We start from the raw sequence: 27109 nt of genomic DNA on the forward strand, positions 1-27109 counted from the left end.
TAAATTTTCATAAATTGAGGTTTCGGATCAGATTCTCAGGAATGCAAGTGGTGTGGTTCTCAACAAGCCACAGTTCCGCAGAGCGAATGCAAATCACAAATGCTACATGAGAACACGTGAAGCACCACGATGAAACAGCTAATCAACTCTCTCTACTTTGGGATGTGGCGCTGCGAGCAAGACCAGCATTTGAGTACATGCTGAGGGACGCACTGAAACTTGGCACAGTCACCACAAGGGCTCGGAGGGGAAGGAGCACGGTGTAGATTTCTTCTCCGAATGGAGAGGGAGGGGCGGATTGGGGGAGAAAGCCTCTCAGTTATTATTGTAGCAGTGTACCAACCCCAGACAGCTAAGTGAGTGACAACAGTGCTATTGGTGTGTAGAACTGTAATAGAACAGGTCAGAAAGCATCGACTATGAAGGTGAAGAATGAAAAGGCAGAGAACAGTTTATTAGTGCATAAGACCATAAGATATAGGGGTAGAATTAAACCATTTGCCCCATCGAGTCTGTTCCGTAATTTCATCATGGCTGATCTATTTTTCCTCTCAGCCCCAATCTCCTGCCTTCTCCCTGTATCCCTTCATGCCCAGACCAATCAAGAACCTATCAACCTCTGCCTTAAATATATATAAGGGCTTGGCCTCCATAGCCACCAGTGGCAAGAATTGCTCTTGTAAATAATCGCCCAGCAACCCTCGATTTAATCCTAGCCTAACGCCGGGACAATTTACAAATACCAATTAACCTACTAACCAATAAGTCTTTACACTGTGGGAGGAAACTGGAGCAGCTGGGAGAAACCCACGTGGTCAAGGGGAAGATGTACAAACTCCTTTCAGGTGGCGACGGGAATTGAACCAGGGTCACCTGGACTGTAAAACATCATGGAGGGGAGGAGAAGATGGTGGCGCAACGCAGCACACACGGCCGCTCAGAAATGATATCGTATTTGTAAGTAGGTACCGTGCACAATCCTGATTTGATGGAGACAGACGTGAGAAGCACGGAGGAACATCTGGAGAAACTTCTGAAATGCCTGCTTCACTGCCGCTGCTACTGTGCGATCGAGAATCTCCGGAGGGGAAAGCCCCAAATCCTCAGCTTTGCCTATTGCCTGTTGCTGGGGCCAGGATCGAAGCGCTCGGCAGAGATGGTGTTCGGTGCTCGGTGTTGGAGGGCTGGTCGGAGGCTCAAAGTTTTTGGATGGACTCGAGTCGGCTGTGGTCGGATGCTTCCAGGGTGCTGCATCGGCAAATTTGCGAGCTGGAAGCTCATGGCAGGGAGAGTTTTTCTTCATTCTACCATCTGCGTGAGATGATGGGACTTTTGAGAGACTTTGAGACTTTTTTTTACCGTGCCCATGGTCTGTTCTTTATCAAATTACGGAATTGCTTTGCACTGTTGTAACTATATGTTATAATTGTGTGTTTTTTGTCAGTTTTTCAGTCTTGGTTTGTCTTGTGTTTCTGTGATATCATTCTGGAGGAACATTGTATCATTTCTTAATGCATGCATTACTAAGTGACAATAAAAGAGGACTGAGTGTCCTCATAATCTAATCTAAATTAAAAGGAAGTATGATGACCTATTTGTAGTAAGCTATGCTTTGTCAGACATCCGGCATTCCCTTAAAGAACCTGTGCATTGCTAAGAATCACACTATTTGCATTCCTGAGAGCTGTCAGAACCTGATCCTTAGCCTCTGGTAATATTTGAATATCCCTACCCACTCCACAGATGGTAAGAACACCTTGTTTCCCGCTCTGGGTCAGATTTCTTTTTTAAATTCCAAATTAAACTTTATTAATAATAAGAAAAAGAATAAACCACACTATGCATTTCCATTCTTACATTCATAGTCAATGCGTTAAGCAGTGTTTTAATCATCATCATTATGTGCTGTGTTGTATGAGCAGCTAGTGCGTATCACAAGTTCTGGTTATGCGACCACAGACGCCAGGGTGATCATGGTCTTTGACCATGATTGTTCTTGGCAGTTTTTTCTACAGAAGTGGCTTGCCATCGCCTGCTTCCGGGCAGTGTCTTTACAAGACAGGTGACCCCAGCCATTAGCAATAGTCTTCAGAGATTGTCAGCTGCTCATACAGCCATCCACCACCTGTTTCCATGGCTTCATATGACCATGATCAGGGGCTAAGCAGATGCTACACCTTGTCCAAGGGTAACCTGCAGATCAGGGGAGGGAAGGAGCGCCTTACACCTTCTCTGGTAGAGGCGTATCTCCACCCCATCAGATAATACATTCCCTAAAACCAATAGGGCTGGGCTGTTGCCGCTGGGGTGGTATACTTCTACAATAACTGGGGGCCTTCCTCACTCTGCCCGGCCCCTATGAGAGACTGTAATGTCTTCAGGTCCACTTACACACAGACATTCCTAGGTACAACTTGATTAAATGCCATTTCACATCGGACCTGGAGGAAGCAAATGCAAACTATTTTGTTTTTGGTATCTAAATTCAATTTTACAGCAACCTAGGAATGAGAATAAAGTACCCATTGATACGCAGTAACTCATACTTAATCAGCAGTTTAAGAGATTATGGTTCCCAATCTTATGTGTGAGCAGGGTTGCAATGTAAATTGTGGCATTTAAGGTTTTTTCATAGATTCAGATTTATTTATGACATGTATATTGAAGTGTGGCATTTGCATTGATAGCCAACAGACCCAAGGATGTGCCGGCGTCAGCCCGCACGTGCCGCCACAGATTCTGGTGCCAATCTAGAATGCCTATAATGCTCTGCAGAACAACACAAGTAGCAACAACAACAAGAAGACAACAACAGCAAAATAAGCACCTTCCCCACTCCCTCCTACCCCCACTGGGGTGGACAACTAACATTATTTCTTCCAAAAAAAAAATACCAACCCACTCTCACACACAGACAGGCCTCCAAACTACAGGACAGGCTATCTCCAGGCCTCTGACCTCCAGTCAATGGCCACAGACTCTCAAGCCTGCAGACATCGGGCCTCCAATCCCCAGTCCCTTCCTGGACTCACAGACGCTGGGCCACTGACCTCCAGACAAGCCAACCTAGGGGCTTCAAATTTTGGTCCTCAACCTCTGGACTTGCTGACTTTGGTCTTTGACCCTCAAGGAGTCTTCCTCATCCTGGAAGATTTCTTATTCACTACCAGCTCTTCCAAACAATGTTAGGTCTACATATCCCAAGTCTCTTTACAGAAGTATTGTTAACAACCAAATTTGGCTTTGAGCCACATGGTGATAAAAGCTCTATGAGAAACATTTAAAACTATGTCTTAGAAGAGGAGAGAAACTTGGATGTTCTGGAAGGAATTACAAAGTGAAAGAGGAGGCAGAAAATGGCAAGTACCTTTCAATGGTATCACACTCATCCTCCAAGCAGCAGAGAATACAAGAGGAAAGGCAGGAACTACAGGATATTTGCGATAAGCTTGGGTTGTATTTACTGATCAGTTTGCCAAATACTTCTACTGTGTACTGCACATTAATGCTGTAACGCACTGTGGAATTAATAGACACAGATTCTTTGAGCCTAAGTTACTAACCATCATCTTTTCTGGCTACTCTCTCCAGCTCCCACTGGGGAGGGAGAGCACCACACCCAAAGCTCCCTTGCCCAAGAAGTTTCTCTCCCCACTCCCCTCCTTAATGGTGACTTGGGGTGGGCAACAAACTTTATTTCTTCCAAACAAAAACCATTATTCATAAGTTTTCATAAGTTGACTGAGGTTTCAGATCAAATCCTCAGGAATGCAAATAGCATAGTTCCAAGAAAGCCACGTTCCACAGGGGTAATGCAAATCAGAAATGCCACATGAGAACACGAGGACATGACTGACCTACGACAATAAAACAGCCAATCACCTTTCTCTACTTTCAGTTTTAGGCTGTGGGCTTTGCGAGCATGGTCACTATTTGTTGCACACTCCAAAGTCTAGGACTACAGGCTGAGGGGTGTACTGAAACTGGGTGCAACCTCCTCAAAAAGTCAACACAAAACCTGCTGGAAGAACTCAATGGGTCGAGCAGCATCTGTTGGAGGAAGTGCTGACCTTTCAGGTCAAAACCCTGAAAGCCTGCTGCTCAAACCCACATCAGGTTACGTGCCGGTCCTGATCACAGCATCTGCAGTGTCTGGTTCAAAGTTCAAAGTAAATGTATTATCAAAGTACGTATATGTCACCAAATACTACCCTGAGATTCATTTTCTTGCAGGCGTTCACAGGGGGAAAAAGAAAGGCAATAAAAACAACACACAAAGACGGACAAACAGCCAAAGGAGGCAAACTGTGCAAATACCAAAAAATAATACATAAGTGAATAAATAATACTGAGAACATGAGTTCATGACTTGTAAAATCTTTGAAAGTGGGTCCATAGGTGTGGAATCTATTCAGAATTGGAGTTATTCACGCTTGTGTCTCCAACTCAGAAAGTACAGGGCCGTCCCACTGCTGAACATGGGCTGAGCCTTGTGCAATAACCTCGCAACTGTATCACTGATGGAACATTTGGAAATGAAAAACCGATGCTGTGGATTAGAGGACAGAGTGGAAGAGGTGCTGGAAGGAATCACACAGTGGAGGCCCGGATAGTAAATGCCATAGCTAAACAATCGTACCCGTGTATCCTGGCTGCTGCAGACGCAATCTGTGGAGGCGGACCATGCCTGAATACACACTAAATTCATGCAGTGTAGCAAGCCGTGTCTGAGGAACGTTAATTTTGCACGGTTTCACACTGGTTTTTCACATCAGCAAGTAATTGTACACAATCCCTCTGCCATCCAAATGTTTAGTGAGAATATTAGCATATGAACCAAATGAGTTTTAAGAAAGCCCCACACCTGCTTCACAATCACCAGCACTGAGCTCCTCAGACAAGTTCAGTTTCTAACTACAATGCTCACTTGTTTTACAGTACTCTACAAAGGTCTTAGGTACTTATATATAGCAAGGGTGCCTAAGACTTGTGCACAGTACTGTAATTGTCAATGTGGAGCGGAGAGCGAGTTTGTAAACCTGGCGGGAGCAAAGGAAGTTGGGAATGGTGAGGGTGGAGTGCTGCAGGAGGGGTGTGGGACAGGTGATGGAGGAGTGCCAGGGGTGGGGACTGGCATGGGTACAGACAGACCCAGCCCTGAGACACCAGGCAAAGTCATTTGATTCCAAACAATTGGTTTATTGGTCATTACGGAATGTCTGTCTGGTGCTTCCCACTCCCTTCCCCCTTTCCCAACCATGATTCCCCTCTCCTTGCCCCCTTTCCACTCTCAGTCCACAATAGAGACCCATATCAGAATCAGGTTTATCATCCCTCACATGTCATGAATTTTGTTTTTGTGTGGTGTCTGTACAGTACAATACATTAAATTACTACAGTACTGTGCAGAAGTCTTGTGTACCCAGGCTATATGTATGTGCCAAAGACTTTTGCACAGTACAGTACTTCGCTCCCTATCATTCTCACACCTGACCAGAGGAGGCAATAAAACACAAAGTGGTAAATTTTAAGCATAACAAAATGCTGGAGGAATTCAGCAAGTCAGGAAGCATCAACGGAGGGGAATAAACGACCTACAGTTTGGGGTGAGACTCCTTTCTCTTTTCAATCCCTGAACTGTTGAGTATCAAAATATCTGACAAGAAAATCCCAACCTCAATAACACTAATTGAAGCCTTAGGCAGTAACTTATGGCTGTTGCTATATGCTCACTGTACAACTAGGAGCACGTTCAGATATGCATTATAGAATATGGAACAGTACAGCACGTTACACGCCCTTAGGCCCACAATGTTATGTCGAACTTCTGCAGACACAGAGTCGTGGATTACAAGAGCACAGAAACAGGCCATTCAGCCCATCTATACTGCACCAAACCATTATTCTGCTTAGTTCCACATTTTCCAAACCATTACAATCTTAACATAGAACATTACAGCACAGTTATAGCCATTTGGTCCATGATGTTATGCTGACCTTTTAACCTAGTCCATAATCATTCTAGTCCTTCCCTCCTACCCAGCCCTCCAATTTTTTTCAACTGTGCGCCTATCAAAGAGTCTCTTAAATATCCCGAATGCATCTGGCTCTACCATCAGCCTTGGCAGCTTTTCCACACAATCCTCATCTCTGTTCTCTTTAGAACAGAGATGAGAAGGAATTTCTTTAGCCAGACGGTGGTGAATTTGTGGAATTTATTGCCACAGGTCAGGTCATTGGGCATATTTAAAGCAGAGTTTGATAGGTTCTTGATTATTAAAGGTGTCAAAGGTTATGGGGAGAAGGCAGGAGACTGGGGTTGAGAGGGATATTAAATCTGTCATGATGGAACGGTGGAGCAGACTCAATTGGCTGAATGGCCTAACTTTTCTCTGATACCTTATAGTCTTTTGATTTAATGGCTGTTTGCACAGCAAAGATTTATCTTCCCAATAGAAGATGAAAGCCAATAATAAATATACAATTTCCAGGTGAACAGAGTGGGAAATCATAAAAAGCAGGATGAGCTGTAACATTTCTATGTGTGCCCTCTAATAAACTGAGACCATAAGATATAGGAGCAGAATGAGGCCATTCAGCCCATCGATCTTGCTCCGCCATTCCATCGCGGCTGATCCTGGCTCCCACGCAACCTCATACACCTGCCTTCTCGCCATATCCTTTGATGCCCTGACTGATCACGAAACTATCAACTTTCCCCTTAACTATACCCACGAACAAGGCCTCCATCGCAGTCTGCGGGTGAACATTGCACAGATTTACTACTCTTTGGCTCAAAGAAAATTCCTCCTTACCTCAGTTCCAAAAGGTCGCCCCCCCAATTTTGAGGCTGTGCCCTATAGTTCTGGGTACCCCCAGCACAGGAAACATCCTCTCCACAGCCACTCTATCTAGTCCTTTCAACATTCAGTAGGTTTCAACAGTGCTCTTGTAATATTTACACTATTAAATAAATTTTCCAAAGAAATCCAGCTGGGACTACTGATGAAACGCTCAGAAGCTGGTGAGAACTTGAAACTCACTCCCACAGGTGGTGGCTGAAGTAAGCAGCAGTTAAAAAAAACACAAGACATCTCACCTTCCGGTAAGATGGCAGACGCAGAACTCTTCTGGTTCAACCAAAGGTGTTACTGCCTTTTTCAAGCATATTTTTTACGACCGCAAGACCCAGTGGGACATTCAGAACTTGAAGTACTGCAGGTCTACCCCGTCAGCGAGTTGCTCGTTGGAAAAGAAACTGGACTTGGTGTGGGCCGTGACGCTGCCTGCGACAGGGGGGGCGTTGGTGCGCGAAGGAGGTGCGCATTCTAACAAGCAAGTGATCATCTTAGTCACTTTACTTGTGATTGCAAGCCCTTGCTGGACATTGGTGGTGTGCGAACGGCAGGGGAACAGCGTGCCCTCAGTCGGAGAAAGGTCTGGGCCTCAAGCCGTGGCGGCACCGGTTTGCAGTTGCCTAGGAGCAGGCGTTGGGAGTCAGGTGCTCCACCAGAGTGACAGTGGTGGTGTGGCATGGCGTCCATGCTGGAGCCAGTGCAGAAGACAAGCAGATTGTGTTGTATTCGACTTCAGACTGCTGCAACATTCATGGATTTAAGAACTTGCATGACTTTTTTTGTGTGACTATTTTTTACTGATATCTTATATGTGCTATATGTGCATTGTGCTGCGTGTGACTGTGGGTACTGTATTTTGCATCTTGGCCTCCAGGGTAACGCTGTTTCATTTGGGTGTATCTATGGGTATTCACGTATGACTGAATGACAATTAAACTTGAACTTGAGACTATAGATGCTGGAATCTGAATCAGAATCAGGGTTAAGATCACTGGTATATGTTGTGAAATGTGTTGTTTTGCAGCAGCAGTACAGTGCAATACATAAAAAAAGCATAAATTATATATACGTAGCGCAAAAAGAGACCAAAAAATAATGAGGTGCTGTTCATGGGTTCATTGTTCATTCTGAAGTCTGATGGCAGTGGGAAAGAAGCTGTTCCTAAAATGTTGAATGTGTGTTTTCAGACTCCTGTACCTTGTCCTTGATGGTAGCAATGAGAAGAGAGTATATCTTGGGCAAAGAGAGTCCTTAATGATGGATGCCAACTTTTTGAGGCATTACATTTTGAAGATGTCCTCAATGCGGGGAGCTTAGGGTCCATGATGGAGCTGGCTGAGTTTACAACCCTCTACAGCTTTTTCTGATCCTATGTAGTGTCTTCTCAGACCAAATGCAGCCAGTTAGAACACTCTCTATCATAAAATGGAAGAAATTTGCTTGTCTTTGATGACATTCCAGATCTCACCACACTCCAAATGAAATATAGCTGTTAACCTGCTTTCTTTGCAATTGCATCAATACGTTGGGCCCAGGTTAGATCTTCGAAGATGTTGACACCCAGGAACGTAAATCTGTCTACCCTTTCAACTGCAGATTCCTCGATGAGGATTGGTGTGTGTTCACTCAACGTCCCCTTCCTGAAATATCCAACAATTAATTCCTTGGTCTTATTGACGTTGAGCGCACGGCTATTGTTGCGACATCACTCAACCCAGCTGATCTACCTCACTCCTGTATGCCTCTGCTGAAGAACCTCAGCAGATCAAGCAGCATCTGTGGGGGAGAGAGAAGTTTTTGACAAGACCTTCCACCACCCACCCCCCCCCCACCGACTAATGCTGAGTTCCTCCAGTGTTTAAGGAGAAGCAGGAGTGGCAAATGAGGGGGAAGGAGACAGAGGTGAAAGATGGGAGAAGGGTGGAGTGGACCAGACATGCCAGCATAAGCTGGTTGGGCCGAAGGCCATTTCTGCACCATTCATCTCATGGAAAGCTATAAGCTGTGGGAAAAGAGCATTTCAAATGCATCACAATCTGAAACATAATGTGCAAATTCTGGGTTCATTTGTGTTTGGTAAACATTAACGAGTGTAAAAGCATCATGAATAAACAGTGCCAAGCAAACAATATCACTGATAACAATATTTAATACTGGCCTTAACTGCAGCTACACACCTTTTAAAAGAAGATAATCCTTATTTTTTGTAGTATTGAATGGGCTAATTTATTTAAAGTAAACAGCTTTTCTTAAAATAATCAGCAAGTGAATTTTAAAACACTGGTTTAGTATGTCCATTACAAATATTCCACAGTGTTAGTCAATCAAACGATTTTAATGTGATGGTAAATGATAATTCAGGGAATGAACTGTATGTTAAGTACCTTACTCCAGTTACTGACTCATTGCAGACCTCTACTTACTGTACTTGCTTACTGCCTGATTGTGCTGCTGGCATTTAGGACAGCAATAAAGGTCTTCCATTTCTGTCTGTCCATACAGTCACACTCAGATAGAGAATAATTCTTCATTGCTGTTTCCGTAACATTTTTTTTTACTATTCAGGGTTGTAAGCCCTGAGCTGTAGCCCCAAACCTGGAGGACCAGTGGAACTCTCCTGGTCTGGGCTCTACCCTTTGACTTGTTTGGGTTGGCATGGGTAACCCAACCATGAGCCAAAGCACAAGGCCCTGGCTCCAGCCGACATAGCTCTCCAGGCCGCTGAGGCACGCAAGCCTCCAAACCCAACGAGAAGCTTGAGGTCCGCATGGAGGTTTGCAATTTAATCATACTCATTAACATGAGGATTAGCTAAAACCTTCTGGCAAAAGGTAGCAAATTTAAACCAGTAATAGTGCTGGATTGATTGCCTGTGTGAATAGTAAGATTGAAACTGGAAGCTCTTGTCATCTGAGCAAATCAACAGAGACCGAGAAAGAGCTTGAAACATATTTAAAACACAAGAGATCCTGCAGATGTTGAAACTCAGAGCAACATGCACAAAATGTTAGAGAGATTTAGGACAGTTAGAAGAGTGGGCTGAAAGATGGCAGATGGAGTTTAATGCTGAAAAATGTGAGGTGCTACATTTTGGTAGAACTAATCAAAATAGGACATACATGGTAAATGGTAGGGCATTGAAGAATGCAGTAGAACAGAGGAATCTAGAAATAAGGGTTCATAGTTCCCTGAAGATGGAATCTCATGTGGATAGGGTGGTGAAGAAAGCTTTTGGTTTGCTGGCCTTTATTAATCAGAGCATTGAGTATAGGAGTTTGGATGTAATGTTGAATTTGTATAAGGCGTTGGTAAGGCCAAACTTGGAGTATTGTGTACAGTTCTGGTCACCGAATTATAGGAAAGATGTCAATAAAATTGAGAGAGTACAGAGGAGGTTTACTAAAATGTTGCCTGGGTTTCATCTCCTAAGCTACAGAGAAAGGTTGAACAAGTTAGGTCTTTATTCTTTGGAGCACAGAAGGTTGAGGGGGGACTTGATAGAGGTGTTTAAAATTATGAGAGGATTGACAGAGTTGACGTGGTTAGACTTTTTCCATTGAGAGTGGGGAAGATTCAAACAAGAGGACATGGGTTGAGAATTAGAGGACAAAAGTTTAGGGGTAACATGAGGGGGAACTTTTTTATTCAGAGAGTGGTAGCTGTGTGGAACGAGCTTCCAGCAGAAGTGGTTGAGGCAGGTTCTATGTTGTCGTTTAAAGTTAAATTGGATAGATATATGGACAGGAAAGGAATGGAGGGTTATGGGCTGAGTGCAGGTCGGTGGGACTAGGATAGGGTAAGAGCTCGGCATGGACTAGAAGGGCCAAGATGGCCTGTTTCTGTGCTGTAATTATTATATGGTTATATGGTTATACTGTATATAAAATGCTGGAGGAACCCAGCAGGTCAGGCAGCGTCTATGGAGAGGAATAAACCATCGACATTTGAAAGTCCTGATGAAGGCTCTCAGCCCGAAACGTCAACTATTTACTCCTCTTCATAGATGCTGCCTGACCCGCTGGGTTCCTCCGGCACTTTTACAAAACCTGTCACTAAATTTCAAAGTTTTATGTGTCACATATATGTCACACAAACTACATATAAGAAACAGGAGCAGGAGAAGGCCACCTGGCCCGTTGAGCCTGCCCCACCATTCAATAAAGATCATGGCTGATCTGGCCATGGACTCATCTCCACCTACCCGTCTTTTCTCCATAACCCTTAATTCCCCTCTATGCAAAAATCTATCCAACCTTGTCTGAAATATATTTACTGAGGTAGCCTCCACCGCTTCATTGGGCAGCGAACAACCTTAAGATTCATTTTCTTGCGGGCATACACAGTAAATACAAAGAAACACAAAAGAATCAATGAAAAACCGCCCCCAACAGGATGGACAATAACCAGTGTGCCAAAGCCAACAAACTGCAGTACAAAATGAAATAATAATAATAATAAAAAATAAACAATAAATATCGAGAACATGAGATGAAGAGTCCTTGAGAGTGGGTCCACTCATTGTGGGAACAGTTCAGTGATGGGGAGAGTGAAGTTGAGTGAAGTTATCCCCTTTATTTCAGGAGTATGATGGTTGAGGGGTAGTAACTCCCTGGACCTGCTGGGGTGGATCCTGAGGCTCTTGTACCTTCTTTCAGATGGCAGCAGCGAGAAGAGAGCATGGCCTGGGTGTTTGGGATCCTCCATGATGCATGCTGCTTTCCTGCGACAACTCACTTACACTCTACGTAAGTGTGCTCATTGATGGGGAGGGTATTACCTGTGATGGACTGGGCGGTATCCACTCCCTTTTGTAAGCTTTTTGTCCAAGGGCATTGGTGCTTCTCTACCAGGTAATCCAATCTATTTAGAACCAACAGTGATTGAAACAGGCACTGAATGGCTGCCAGCTTGTGGTGAAGCTAAGCTGCTGTATAAAGTATGCAACCTTAGCTTAGAGATAGATGCGTCCAAAGGTGTATCCAGAATAGAGGGACATCCCTTTACAACAGAGAGGAGGAGGAATTTCTTCAGCCAGAGGGTGGTGAATCTGTGGAATTCATTGGCACAGACAGCTGTGGTGGCCATGTGATTGGCTATATTTAAAGTGGAGGTTGAAAGGTTCTTGATTACTCACGGTGTCAAAGGCTCTGGGGAGAAGGCAGGAGAATGGAGTTGAGAGCGATAATAAATCAGCCACGATGGAGCGGCAGAGCAAACTCGATGGGCTGAATGGCCTAACTCTGCTCCCATGTCTTGTTGTCTTAACATAAGGAGCAGCAGAGTAGTGGACACAGTGAAATGTAACACAAAACATATCCGTCCCCACCAGTAGATTATATCTTCATGAGGGACAGCCTCAAGAAGCAACATCTATCCATCAAAGAACCAGTCTGGGCCACACCAACTTTTTGCAGCTGCCACTGAAATAAAGGTACAGAAGCCCAAAGTCCAATGCCACCAGGTTCAAGCACGGTTATTTCCCTTTAGCCATCAGATTTTGAACCAATCTGCACAACCCTAATCGCAACCTCAGGATGGCAACTCTATAACCACTTGCATTACAATGGACTTTGTATCTTCAGCTCTAATTGTGTTTTCTTGCATAATTTATGTTTTATTTATGTTTTTCTTGTAAATGTTATGTCTCTAATGCTAAGTGCCGGAGATACTGCTGCAACTATGTTTTTCTTTGCATCTGCGCACACAGGTACTTGGGCATTTGACTTTGAACTTTGACTTGGACTGTGACCCTCCAGGGCAGAACAGTGGTGTGACATGTGACCCCGCAGGACTCCTCCCACATCCCAGAGATTTGTAGACTGACAGGCTCATGGGTGCGAGCGTCACCCATAGATTGTCCTGATTCAGCCACATAGATGTGACAGCCAAGAAAACTCACCAATGCTCAGGTAAGTATGGTGGTTGTCTGTCATGCCCGATGACGATAGGAGACCTGGGTGGGACAGTTTTTAAAGTGTAACAGCCGTTATATTGGAGCAGTTCCACTCTCTTGACCCTAGAGGTCCGGGTCTAGTAGTATGAACAAGCATCACCCTTGGTTGCAGTGGACGACCATGATGTCTTCCATGCCTTGTCATGCCCTTCACTCTCCACGGAGCGCTGCAGAACCGCCTTCCTGGCCGTTGGATCTGACCATAGATCTCATCCGCCCAGTCTGCCAGAGCTGACTTCGCATGCGAGGACATCTCTGCCAACACTTAACCGATTTATAGCGATGCAACTTAGGAAGCACTCTGTCTGGGTACATAATGGCTTGGCATGGCAACTGCTCCGCAGGAAATGGCAGAGTGTTGTGGATACAGCTCTACACATCATAGCAACCAGCTCCACCTCTATGGATTCTGTCTATGGTTCTTGCTGACTCAGTAAAGTAGCCAGCAAAATCAAAGACCCTCCCTACCACAGACATTCCCTCTTCTCCTCGCTCCACTGAGCCAAAGATACAAAAGCTGCAATGCTCGTACCACCAGGTTCAGGTACACATTTCATCCCTTTGTTATCAGACTCCTGAACAAACCTCTTGTACAATAATATGGATTCTTGGCCTCTCAGACTGACTCATTATGTTCTTGCACTTCAGCGATTACCTGCATTGAACTTTATTATGCATTGTTATTGTTTTTCAGACAGACATGCTTTTCACTGTATCTTGGTACATGTGACAATAACAAACCAATACCGTACATATCCCTAACGTGTGTAGGTAGAATCTGAAGGCAGTTGATGGGAATGGATGGGGATGGTGGGAAAATAGGTTACAGGGTATGTGAGAGTTTCATTATGAGTCATGTTGTGTGACGTGCCGATCATGCTCTTTCCATGACCATGATTGCTCTTGGCAAATTTTTCTATGAAAGTGGTTTGCTATTGCCTTCTTCTGGGCAGTATCTTTACAAGACAGTCCTTCAATAGATCAGTCAAGAGACACAGGATCTGGAATGGAAATAACTCAGAAAATGTGTTGTTCAAGTGGTTGATGGTTGGGTTGAGTTGTCCTCCAATCTCAGTCATCTACTTGCAACTGTTTCACCACCATACAAGAAGACATCATCAATCTCAAATTGTTGGAGGAACTCAGCAGGTCAGGCAGGATGTGTGGAGGCAGAGAGTTGGTCATTGACTGATGTAGTGTCTTGACCTGAAATGTTGACCATCCCTTTCCCTCACTGGATGCTGTCTGACCCACGGATTTCTTTCAGCAGCTTGTTTGAATAAAACAATACAGTATGTGTTTGACCAAAGGGAGTGGCTTAGCTGACAGTGTATCTCACCTGCCAACTCCCACAGCTGAGCAAGGTGCCAGCCTTTGTTCAGGGGCAGTATTCATATCCCTGGGTAAACGTGTTGTGATGAAGGGCCTCTTGCTGATCACCTTGTAGTTTGCTGTGCATAACCGATCTAAATGGAACAATTTTACAAATTGTGACAGTGTGCAATGTGGATACTGCACCCACCTTAGAATGGTGACTCCACTTGAATGCAAACAAAAAAAAAAGCCTGAAATTGTGAAGGATGTTTTACAAATGCTGGTTTTAACCTGCAACAAATTTGAGGAATGGAACATAGAACAGTGCACCCAGAACCTTTTAACCTACTCATTAACCAATCTAACCCTTCCCTCTCACATAGCCCTCCATTTGCCTATCCATGTACCTATCTAAAAGTCTCTTAAAAGTCCCTAATACGTCTGCCTCTACCACTACTGCTGGCAGCACTTTCTGCACACTCTCCACTCTCTGTGTAAAAAACACCTACCTCTGACATCCCCCCCCATACTTTCCTCCAATCATATTAAAATCATGCCTCCTTCCATTAGTCATTTCCGTGCTGGGAGATATACCTTCCATGGCCACTTTTTTAGGTACACCTGTACACCTGCTTGTTAATGCAGATATCTAATCAGCCAATCATGTGGCAGAAACTCAATACATAAGAGCATGCAGACATGGTCAAGAGGTTCAGATCAAACATCAGAATGGGGAAGAAATGTGATCTGAGTGACTTTGATTGTGGAACGATTGTTGATGCCAGACAGGGTTGTTTCTCAGAAGCTACTGATCTCCTGGGATTTTAGTAGACAATTCTCTAGAGTTTACAGAGAATTGTGCAAAGAACCAAAAAAAAATCTAGTGAGTGGCAGTTCTGTGGGCAGAAACACCTTGTTAATGAGAGAAGTCAGAGGAGAATGGCCAGACAGGTTCAAGCTGACAGGAAGGCGACAGTAACTCAAATAACCACACGTTACAACAGTGGTGTGCAGAAGAGCGTATCCGAAAGCACAACACGTCAAACCTTGAAGTAGATGGGCAACAGCAGCAAAAGACCATGACCATAGATTCAATGGCCAGTTTATTAGGTACAGAAGGTCCCTAATAAAGTTGCCACTGAGTGTTTGTTAAGCTGCTATGCACACAAAAATACAGTTCATTTATTCCACTGCTGTTTCAACCCTCACACTTCTATAAACCTGCTGTTAGTACACAACTAAATAATTCATTCCTTAACCACTTTCAACTAGGATATTCAAAGCAACCTGGTACCTGACTTAATTTGACAAGAAGTTGCTTTAGTTGTACAGAATAGAGCTCATCGATTATTTACTCATCCAAACACTGCAAGCAACAGCCTCTGTCCCACCGTTACTTGTAAAGTTAACACAAAAATAATGCTGGGAACACTCAGATAGCACCAGCAGAAAGAGCATCAAAGTTAAGACCACAAGACATGGGAGAAGAATTAGGCAATTCAGCCCATTGAGTCTGCTCAGTCATTCCACCAGGGCTGATTTATTTTCCCTCTCAACCCCGTTTTCCAGCCTTCTCCCCAAAACCTTTGACATCCTTACTATGTAAGTACCTATCAACCTCCGTTTTAAATGTACCTAATGGCTTGGCCTCCACAGCCATCTGTGTCAATGAATTCCACAGATTCACTACTAAAGGAATTCCTTTTAAATCTCTGTTCTAGAGGGACTTCTTTCTATTCCAAGTCTGTGCCCTTTGGTCCTAGACTCCCCAGTATTGTTTATGTCCTTTCTGTGCCCACGCTTTTCAATGCTAGGCAGGTTTCAATGAAATTCCCCCCTCATTCTTCCAAATCCCAATGAGTACAGGGCCAGAGATATCAGAAGTTCCTCTACCATAAACCTTTCATTCCTGGGATCATTCTCGTGATCCTCTCCAATGCCAGCACATCCTTCCTCAGATATGGGGCCCAAAACTGCTCAAGATGCATCAAACTTAATCAAGAGTCCTGATGTAGGGTTTTGAGCTGAAACATTAACAGTTCTTTTCCTTCCACAGATCCTCCTTGACCCATTGAGTTCTTCAAGTCGTCAAGTCAAGTTTATTGTCATTTTGACCATAAGCTGCTGGTACAGTACACAGTAAAAAAGAAACAACGTTCCTCCAGGATCCTGGTGCTATATGAAACAACACAAAACTACATTAGACTATGTGAGACAACATAAGGCTACACTAGACTCGTAAACAAACATAAAAACTGCACTAGACTACAAACCTGCACAGGACTACATAGTAAAGGCAGCCATTAGTCTTGCGAGACCATGGATCTGTGCCTGGAAAGTCTTCGCTCTCCAGGGCGCAGGCCTGGGCAAGGTTGTATGGAAGACCAGCAGTTGCCCATGCTGCAAGTCTCCCCTCTCCACGACACCGATGTTGTCCGAGGGAGGGGCATTAGGACCCATACAGCTTGGCACCGGTGTCGTTGCAGAGCAATGTGTGGTTAAGTGCCTTGCTCAAGGACACAACACGCTGCCTCGGCTGAGGCTCGAACTCATGACCTTCAGATCGCTAGTTGAATGCCTTAACCACTTGGCCACGTGCCCACATGCAGGACTACATAAAGTGCACAGAACAGTGCAGGGCAGTAGAATAATTAATAAACAAGACAATAGGCACAGTAGAGGACAAATTACAATATAATAATAAATGATGTAGATGTCAGTCTGGACTTTGAGTATTGAGGAGTCTGATGGCCTGGGGGAAGAAACTGTTACATAGTCTGGTCATGAGAGCCCGAATGCTTCGGTACCTTTTGCCAGATGGCAGGAGGGAGAAGAGTTTGTGTGAGGGGTGCGTGGGGTCCTTCACAATGCTGTTTGCTTTGCGGATGCAGCATGTGGTGTAGATATCTGTAATAGTGGGAAGAGAGACCCCGGTGATCTTGTCAGCTGACCTCACTATCTGCTGCAGGGTCTTGCGATCCGAGACGGTGCAATTCCCGAACCAGGCAGTGATGCAGCTGCTCAGGATGCTCTCGATACATCCTCTGTAGAATGTGGTGAGGATGGTGGGGTGGGAGATGGACTTTTCTCAGCCTTCGCGGAAAGTAGAGACACTGCTGGGCTTTCTTGGCTATGGAGCTGGTGTTGAGGGACCAGGTGAGGTTCTCTGCCAGCACATTGTGGTACTGTCCAGGCTTGCAGACCTAGGCAGACAGGTCGCAATATCTGTGATCAACTCCGATGACGGGGGCCTCAGAATCTCAGAAATTGAGGATTGCAGGCAGCGCAGTCTGAAGGGCTGAAAGGACGCATTTCATGTTGTCTCAATAAATAAATAAATAAATAAATAGCTCAACAGTAACAGTAGAGATTCTTCAGATACACAAAATGCTGGAGGAACTTAGCAAGTCAGGCAGCATCGATGCAGGGGAGTAAACAGTCAATGTTTTGGGTCGAGACCCTTCATCAGGTCCCGAGCAAAGAGGGGAAGTTTGTCACAGAGGAAAGAGGACATATTGAGAATCAAAATGTGGTCAGTGTCTGCACATAGCAGGATGGCCACTTTTCTGTTGGTCGATGAAAATGGCTGCTCTCCTGTTGTGATCTGCATTCAAGCCAAAGTGTAGGAGACAGCAAGGCCATGAATAACAATGTCATGCAGCTATGTAATACCATTAGTGCCAGTAACATATCTTGATGTGGAAGCACTAACGCTGAAGAATAGAAAGCCTACAATAGGCGGTGGACACAGCCCATTCCTCCCCACCATTGAGCACAGCCACACGGATCGCTGCTACAAGAAAGAAGCATCCATCATCAAGGACACCCACCATCTAGGCCGTACGCTCTTCTCACTGCTACCATGGGGAAGGAGGCACAGGAGCCTTAGATCCCACACCACCAGCATCAGGAACAGTTATTACCCTTCAACCATCAGCCTTGTGAATCAGTGTGGATAACTTCACTCATCTCAACTCTGAACTGATCTACAACTTATGGGCTCAATTTCAAGGATTATACAACTCCTGTGCTTGGTATTATTGATTTATGATTATTCATATTTGTGTTTTTAATATTTGTACAATTTGTCTTCTTTTGCACATTGGTTGCTTATCATTTTTCATAGATTCTATGGTATTTCCTTGTTCTACTGTGAATGAGTGCAAGAAAATGAATATATGGCTAGTATATGGTGACATACTTTGTGATTTGATACTAAATTAACTTTGGTCTTTGAACTTTGGAAAATATCCCAAAATATATGCCAGGAAGTTATTAAATAAATTATGATGTTAAAAACATTTAAAATGTGATTAGGAGAGGTGACCAAAAGTTTTTATGAAAAAGTAGGCTTCAGGAAAGTCTTAAGAGGAAGGTGCAGGAGCTTTGGGTCTTGATCAGCGCGGTTTGTGGATTGGACACATTTTTAGAGGACTTTTCAGATCATCTTATATTTCTTTCAGGGTTCTGGTTACCGTACTCCTTTTATCATTGCTATTTTGCGCAATTTTGATCAGGGCCGAAGCAGTGCTAAACTGAACTGAACTGAACTGCACTGAACGTTCCTAGACTGTTTCAAGGACTCTGTGGTTTGATGTTTTATATTCTGTTTGTTATTTACTCGTTCTTAGCCATTTGTGTGATTTCTTCTTTTTTTTTTTGCCTATTGAGTTTTTGTTGTTATCTTTGAATGGGTTCCATGCTGTTCCTTTGTTTCGTGGCTGAATGCAGAAAAATGAATCTCACAGTTGTATACTGAATGCATATTTTGACAATAAATGTACTTTGAATCTTTGAATCCTTGATAGGTGGAGAGATTTGAATGGGGATTTCCAGAGTTATTGTCCAAGGACCAGAATTATTGACCAATTGCACTCAACTTGTGATTGAATTTAAAATGAATGATATTAGCACTGTGGCAATCATGTTTTAAAATAAATTCTGATCCAGGTAGGTCCTATGTGCACCTGCCCACCTACACTTACCCTGTGCCAGTGCTGAACCAACGTCAAATGTGTTAGGCTATGCTTATTTACGTATTTACTTAGAGATACAGCACAGAACAGACCCTTCCAGCCCAATGAGCCACACTTCCCAGCACCCCACCTATTTAACCCTAGCCAAATCACAGAAATTTACTATGACCAATTAATCTACTAACTGGTATATCTTTGGACTGTGGGTGTGAATCAGAACACCAGGTTGAAACCCATGTAGTTCATGACAAAAATGTACAAACTCGTTACAGACAGTGCCAGGATTAAACTCAGAACTCCAAACGCCCCAGGCTAAAATAACATGCTGCCTGAAGTTACATTGTGCATCTGGATGGGGAGATCAAGCAGCAGTAGAACTTCAGCACCATGTATTGTATGGGAAACATTGTGTAAATTTACTTCAAACAAACAACCTCTCTTTCAAACAGCATCGGTGCATCAACATACCCCTCCTGGGAAACTCATCAGCCCTTGTTATTGGCATTGCTCTTTCTAGTTTTTAAGTTGGACAGTTTACACTGGGCAACTTTTATCTGCAAAAATGTCCAGTAATGGGACACATGGGAAGTGTCATTATAAATGCATTTATGAAAATTCTGTTAATTTGGTATTGAGCAGAGAGGGGATGAGAGGGGATCTGATTGAAACATATAAGATTATTAAAGGATTGAACACGCTGGAGGCAGGAAGCATGTTCCCTCTGATGGGTGAGTCCAGAACCAGAGGCCACAGTTTAAGAATAAGGGGTAGGCCATTTAGAACGGAGTTGAGGAAAAACTTTTTCACCCAGAGAGTGGTGGATATGTGGAATGCTCTGCCCCAGAAGGCAGTGGAGGCCAAGTCTTTCAAGAAAGAGATGGATGGAGCTCTTAAAGATAGCGGAGTCAAAGGTTATGGGGATAAGGCAGGAATTGGATACTGATTGTGGATGATCAGCCATGATCACAGTGAATGGCGGTGCTAGTTCGAAGGGCTGAGTGGCCTACTCCTGCACCTATTGTCTATTGTCTATAAACCACAATCATTTATAGAAGGAGTTTTTTTTATCCTAGTCTGACACTCTGCCAGAGTCATCCAAATCCAAGCCTATTGCCTTGTGTTCTTTCCTTGACCTAGAATTTTGTGAACATTAATAACTACTCGTTCACTTTTCCTTAGGAAAATGCAATCTTTTCTGCTACAGCCTCTCATGTATTGAATTGAATTGAATTGACTTTATTTCTTACATCCTTCACGTACATGACAAGTAAAAATCTTTACGTTACGTCTCCAATCACTTTATAGAAGCAGCAATCAGAGATTGGGGTTTGATCCCCACTGCAGTCTGTAAGGAGTTTGTACATTCTCCCCATAACTCCAGGGTTTCTCTGGGTGTTACAGTTTCCTCTCACATTCCAAAGACATACAGTTAGGGTTCGTTTTAGTAAATTGTAGGCATACTATGTTGGCACTGGAAATGTAGCTACACTTGCAGACTGCTGCCAATATAGCCCGTGTTGATTTTATTTGACACAGATGCCACATTTCACTGTAGGTTTTCATGTTTTGATGTTTCGACAAATAAAACTAATCTCTTTTTCTTTTAATAACTATTCTGAGCTCTAACCACAATCTGTGTAAAGCCAAAAGATTCTGCAGATGCTGGACATCTAGAGCAGCACACACAAAATGCCGGAGGAAGTCCTGATGAAGGGTCCCGGCCCGAAACGTCGACTCATATAGATGCTGTCTGACCTGTTGAGTTCCTAATCTGTCACATAAAGAGATTCTGCAGATGCTGGAACATACACAAACTGCTGCAGGAACTCAGCAAGACAGGCAGCTCTAGTGGAGGGGCATATACAGTTGACAGAACAGCATTTTTACATGTGACATGGTGGGAAGTGGTATAACCAAGATAACTGTGAGAAACACTAAGTCTCTCACAACACTTTATAACTGATGTCTTTTTACAAGTGACTCCCAAAAGTCTAATGAAATCCTAAGGATTGTTCTTCCAAAACATTTAAAGTTTCTCTAGTAATCTCTCAACAGAGGACAACTTCACAACTTATCAATAATTTCACTCCTCCCTCAAATAATATTGCACTGTCTGACATGGTAAATCCTTTAATTTTAAAAAAACCTTTGCGAAGGAAACTGCGTTCATGCATAAGCTGGACTATTTTAAACATTTTGGTTATACTACATTTGAAAAACAAACATGTCACAACTGATCACAGAGGAAACACAAGAGATTCTGGAGATATTGGAAGCCCAGGTGAACACACACACTAAATGCTGGAGAAACTGGGCAGGTCGGACAGCATCTACGGAAATAAATAAACAGTTGCGATTTGGGCCGAGACTCTTCATCAGGACTGAAAATTCATGTAACAGAATATTCACTCTGGAATATTTCAATGTAACACACTAAAATCAATCAACAGTCTCTTATAGACTGCAGGCATAGGTCTTACACTGCAGAGACTTAGTGGGGCAGTTGGAACAATAAATGCACATTGACCATTGAGGGAAACTTTACAAAACTTGATGAGAATAATTTTGGCCACTTCTGAATAATTTTATCACAAAACAAAACAAAAGTATAATATCTACAGTACTTGGATTTCTACCCACCTTTGTTACTAGAGGAGCCAGAAAGGATTGTGTTAGCTCAGTATTTCCCTTGGTTCTGCTGATGTATACTCATCTGTCTTCACTGTCTTACTGGGGACTAACTAACACGAGTTACAACCACGATCAAGTTACTTACTCTTCATTAGCTTTGGTCCTTTGCCTTCTGGATGGTGAGACACGTCTAAGATAGGAGGAGTAGCCATGGCAAGGGATTTGCCGGTTCCGTGCACACCGATCATCGAGAGAAACGTTACACAATAGGAAATCACATGGCAAGAGGCAGGAGGTGCCGTGATCCACAGTTAAGGATGACACGAGGGAGTGTTGTTTGTCAGTACAATGTGGAGAGAGCAGGCAGCAGGAATGGAATAAATACACAACAGTGGAGAGAGAGAGAGAGCGGGAGACAAAAAGAGATGACAGGAAGGGAAAAATAAACAGTTAGAGAAAGCAAGGGCATAGAAACATAACATGCAAAATTGATAAAGTTTTGCAGAGAAATGAATGGACTAAACAAAATTTTATTTAACTAATAAACAATATATCCACTACTTTGCAAATCCCATCTTCATTATCATCACCATAATGTGCCGTGTCATATGACATGGTCGATCATGGTCTTGACCATGATTGTTCTTGGCAAAACTGCTGCTGCCTTCTTCTGGGTAGTGTCTATGCATGACAGGTGACATCAGCCATTCATCAACACTCTTTAGAGATTGCCTGCCTGGTGTCAGTGGTCACAAAACTAGGACTTGCTCATACGACCATCCACCACCTGCTCCCATGGCTTCACGTGACCAGGATCGGGGGCTAAGCTGGTGCTACGCTTTGCAGACTAGTGGAGGGAAGCAGCACCTTACACCTCCTTTGGTAGAGATGTATCTCCACCCTGCCATTTGGGCATTTCAGCGACTGCTGTCACTGAGTTCTGGGAGTGATTCTATGGTGTAGTCATGGGCTAGAGATCCTCAATGGACCCATTTCACTGCCCGTGGCTTTTCAGTCCTGCACTTGCCCACTTTGTAATTTCAGTCCATTCCTCTTGCAGATAGGCTGAGATGAACAGACATAATTACACTGGGATACAAGAAACTGATGCCATTCAGCAGGACCTGAAACGTCCACTGTACTTTTTTCCATAGTTGCTGCCTGGCTTGCTGAGTTCCTCCAGCATTTTGTGTGTGTGGCTCGGATTTCCAGCATCTGCAAATTTTCTCTTGTTTGAAATTTGTCAGGCAAGATTTTCCCCTGGGGAAACTATGCTGACTATGGCCTATTTTATCAGGTGCCTCCTATTACCCCGAAACCACATCCTTAACAATCAATTCCAACATCTTTCCAACCACTGGGTTCAGACTAACTGGCCTGAAATTTCCTTTCTTCTGCCTCTCTCCCTTCTTGAAGAATAGAATAACATCTGCAATTTTCTAATCTTCTGGAACCATTCCAGAATTTAGGTATATAGAATACATTTTTATACTGGAGAAAGTCCCACCAGCCTTACCCTATCATGTAATGTGAATGAGCATTGTATACTCATGCTCTGTAATACAGTGTGAATGGGCATTGACTACAGATGTACATTGCCAGAAATGAGAAAATTCAAAACAGCAAAATTTCAGAAAGGAAGTCAAAAAGTGGACTACAGAAAAATCAAATGCGAAGAACACAAAGGTTACCAGATTCTATAAAGACAATGAATGTAAGGGAACTTTATTTGAACGTCTGTAGTATTTGAAACAAGGTCAGTGAACTTATGACACAGATCACTATAAAAGGGATATAATGGCGTCACAGGTAGACAGGATTGTAAAGAAGGCATCCTGGCATTCATAAATCAAAGTATTGAGTATAGGAGTTGGGATGTTATGGGGAGGTTGTATAAGACATTGGTGAGGCCAACTTTGGAGTATTGTGTACAGTTCTGGTCACCTAACTATAGGAAGGATATCAGTAAGATTGAAAGAGTGCAGAGAAGATTTACTAGGATGTTGCCAGGTCTTCAGGAGTTGAGTTACAGCACTCCCCTCCCCCAAGGTGCTCATAATTGAATAGAATACCTCAACTCACCATCCCAGGGTGGGCTCCAACCTCCAGCCTTTCAGTTAACAGCTGAACACGCTGGCCAATTGCACCACGGAGACAACTATGTTCCATGTTGGCATCTCATCCGCTGCCTAAACTTATTTCCCACCACCAGCAATGAACAGTGGGTACAGACTACATCAATGACAATATTCAGGCTCTTCCAAAGCTGCCAAGAAGGACACGGGTAGAAGACATACGTAATTGTCACCAGCTCAGGCTTCTCTCTATGTTACACACGTTGTTCTCTAAACATCTGAGCAAAGTCTTGCAGCTGTCAAACAGGATGGTGGAGCTCAGATCTATATACTGGCCCCATTTTACAGTCAATGCTTAACTGCAAAGTAAAAAGCCCTAGCTTGCTCAACTTATCCTCATAGGACATGCTCTCTAAACTAAGAAGCATACTGGTAGATCTCCTATGCACCCTCCTTAAGCTTTCCCATTCTCCCTATAATGAAGCCACCAGAACTGAACACAATATTCCAAGTATGGTCCAGAGTTTTATAGAGTTGCAACATTACCTCATGACTCTTAATCCCCTGGCTAAGTAAGGCCAACACACCATAGGTCTTTTCAACAACCCTATCAACTTGCGTGGCAAGTTGGAGGGGATCCAAGGACATGGACCTCTGTTCCTCCACACTGCTAAGAATCTTGCCATTAACCCTCTATTCTTTCTTGAAAGTCAACCTTCCATAGTGATTCACTTCACACTTTTCTGGTTCATCCTCCTCCAAGATCATTCTAATGCTTCCCTCCCACATAGCCCTCCATTTTTCTTTCATGCGTGTGCCTATCTAATAGTTTCTTAAATGTCCCTAACATATCTACCTCCACTTCCACCCTTGGCAGGGCATTCCACGTACTCACCACTCTCTGTGTAAGACTTACTTCTGATATCCCCCCCTATACTTTCCTTCAATTACCTTAAATTGTGCCCCCTTGTATTAGCCATTTCTGCACGAGGACTAGGTCTCTGAATATCCACTCTATCTATGCCTCTTATCATCTTATACACCTCTATTAAGTCACCTCTCCTCCTCCTTGCTACAAAGACAAAAGCTCTTGTCCAACCCTCCCTCATAAGTCATACGCTCTCATCCAGACAGCATCGCCCCCAGATATGCCACACCCTTCCTATAATGAGGTGGCCAGAACCGAACACAATACTGCAAGTGTGGTTGAACCAGGGTTTAACAGAGCTGAGTGTTAAAGAATGGAGTTAGTTGCTTCCACCTGGATGTTACCAAACCTCTCTAGTGCTGTTGGATTCAGCACATTTGTAACTTGAGCTTGGTAGGAAGTGGAAAGGCTCTGGGGTGTTGGGATATGGGTCATTGACTATAGGATACTGAGTTTCACGTAGGCAAAATATTTCTGTGGCTGGTCATGTTGAGTCTCTGGTCTGTTGTGACTGCATGATATTGATGGTGGGGAACTTGGTGATGGTAATGCTGCTGGAGACCAAGGTAAATGGCCTGATGTAGGTGGACCACAGTATTTATAAGTTATGTGCCACTTATCAGCCAATCAACTGGTCAACGATCTCGAAGATGATGTGGTAAACTGGAACAGCAAATATGTGGAAACACGAAGGTGAGGGTGTACTGTCTAACAGCTCGTTCCTTTGGGCTGTGAGACTAATGAATACCCTGCCGCCACCGAAGTCTGATCACTTGGACAGCGAGCTGTTTACTGTTTACCTGTGCTGTACACTACATGCATTTTTAAATTAGATTTTATCGGCTTACAGTATTTATGGTAATATTTTGTTTCATGTGCTGTGTGTGATACATGTTTTGTGGGTGCACTGTGGCCCAGAGGAATTTTGTTTGGTTTGATTTTATATCAGTCAGATGACAATAAACTTGAACTTGAGCTTGTAGGGAGAGTGAGGAAAGTTATCAAAGCTTGTGGCTGGATCTGGACCAGCTGGAAAAATGGACTGAAAAATGGCAGCTAGACTTTAATGCAGAAAGAGTGAGGTGTTGCACTTTGGGAGGACAAAACAAAGTAGGATGAACACAGTGAGCGGTAGAGAACAAGGTTGTACGGTAGAACAGAGGGATCAGGAATACGGATCCAAAATTCCTTAAGAATGGTGTCATTGATAGATAGGATTGTAAAAAGAGCTTTTGGCACATTGGCCTTCATAAATCAAAGTATTGAGTACAGGAGTTGGGATGTCATGATGGACTTGCTAAGATGTTGGTGTGAGACAATGTTCCCTCTAAGGTGTGTGCATACGCACACATCTTTTGCTACTAGCACACAAAAGAATGTAAACTGCACACTAAAGGTTGTCACCCTCTTCCTTGTTGGCATGTTAAGTGTATTTCACGATTGTACATAATCACATTTCCTTTTCCGGTTTCTGATGTGGACGGTTCTGACTACGTGGAGCTTGTGATGATTTGTGTGCAGATTTTAGAACTGGTTTGTTTATGCTGTTTTTATTGAAGAAGTCATTCAGTGCGTACATGTTGTTGTCATGGGACTTTTGCTCACACTGGTCATTATAAATTATGGGGAACATCAGTACGAGGCCTAATTTGGAGTATTGCGTGCAGTTCTGGTCACCTGTCTCCAGGAAATACATCAATAAGATTGAAAGGACAGATTAAAATTTACAAAGATGTTGTTGGGACTTGAGGACCCAAGTTACAGGAAAGGTTGAATAGGTTCGGACTTTATTCCTTGGAGTGCAGGAGAATGAGGGGAGATTTGATAGAGATATACAGAATTATGGTGGGTATAGATAGGGTCAGTGCAAGCAGGCTTTTTTCCACTGAAGTTGGGTGGTATTACAACTAGAGGTCAAGGGTTAAGGGTGAAAGGTGAAAATATTTAAGAGGAACATGAGGGGGAACTTCTTCACTGAGAGGGTGGTGCAGCTGTGGAACAAGCTGCCAGCAGAAGTGGTGGATTTGGGTTTGATTTTGACATTTAAATTTGGTGAGGTATATGGATGGGAGGGGTATGGAAGAGTCCAGGTATGGGTCGACGGGATTAGGGAGAATAATAGTTCAGCATGAACTAGATGGGCCGAAGGGCCTGTTTATGTGCTGTGGCACTCTATGTCTGGGTGTTGCTATGTTTTATGGAATTTGGACATGGACTGGTTCTTTTTCAGTGGAGTTGCAAGTGAATTTGACATTACGCAACCAGCAAACATTCCCTCTTCTGTCACGGAAGGAAAAGCATTAAGGAGAGAGCCAAAGATGGCTGAGCCTAGGTCACCGTGCTGGGGACCTCCTGCAGTGAGTCCTGAGGCTGGC

The 27109-nt window shown here is 43.6% G+C and overlaps 1 protein-coding gene across 1 annotated transcript in view; it reads right to left on the minus strand.

Annotated features, from left to right (window-relative positions):
* espn (espin) overlaps positions 1-27109 on the minus strand; it is a 200799-nt gene that overhangs the window by 46144 nt on the left and 127546 nt on the right. Inside the window, exon 10 of the mRNA XM_063032821.1 lies at positions 21877-21921. Coding sequence (XP_062888891.1) covers positions 21877-21921 — 45 coding nt within the window. The remainder of the gene's footprint in view (positions 1-21876; positions 21922-27109) is intronic.

The sequence above is a fragment of the Mobula hypostoma genome, chromosome 25 (assembly GCF_963921235.1).
Source record: "Mobula hypostoma chromosome 25, sMobHyp1.1, whole genome shotgun sequence".
Classification (NCBI taxonomy): Eukaryota; Metazoa; Chordata; class Chondrichthyes; order Myliobatiformes; family Myliobatidae; genus Mobula; species Mobula hypostoma.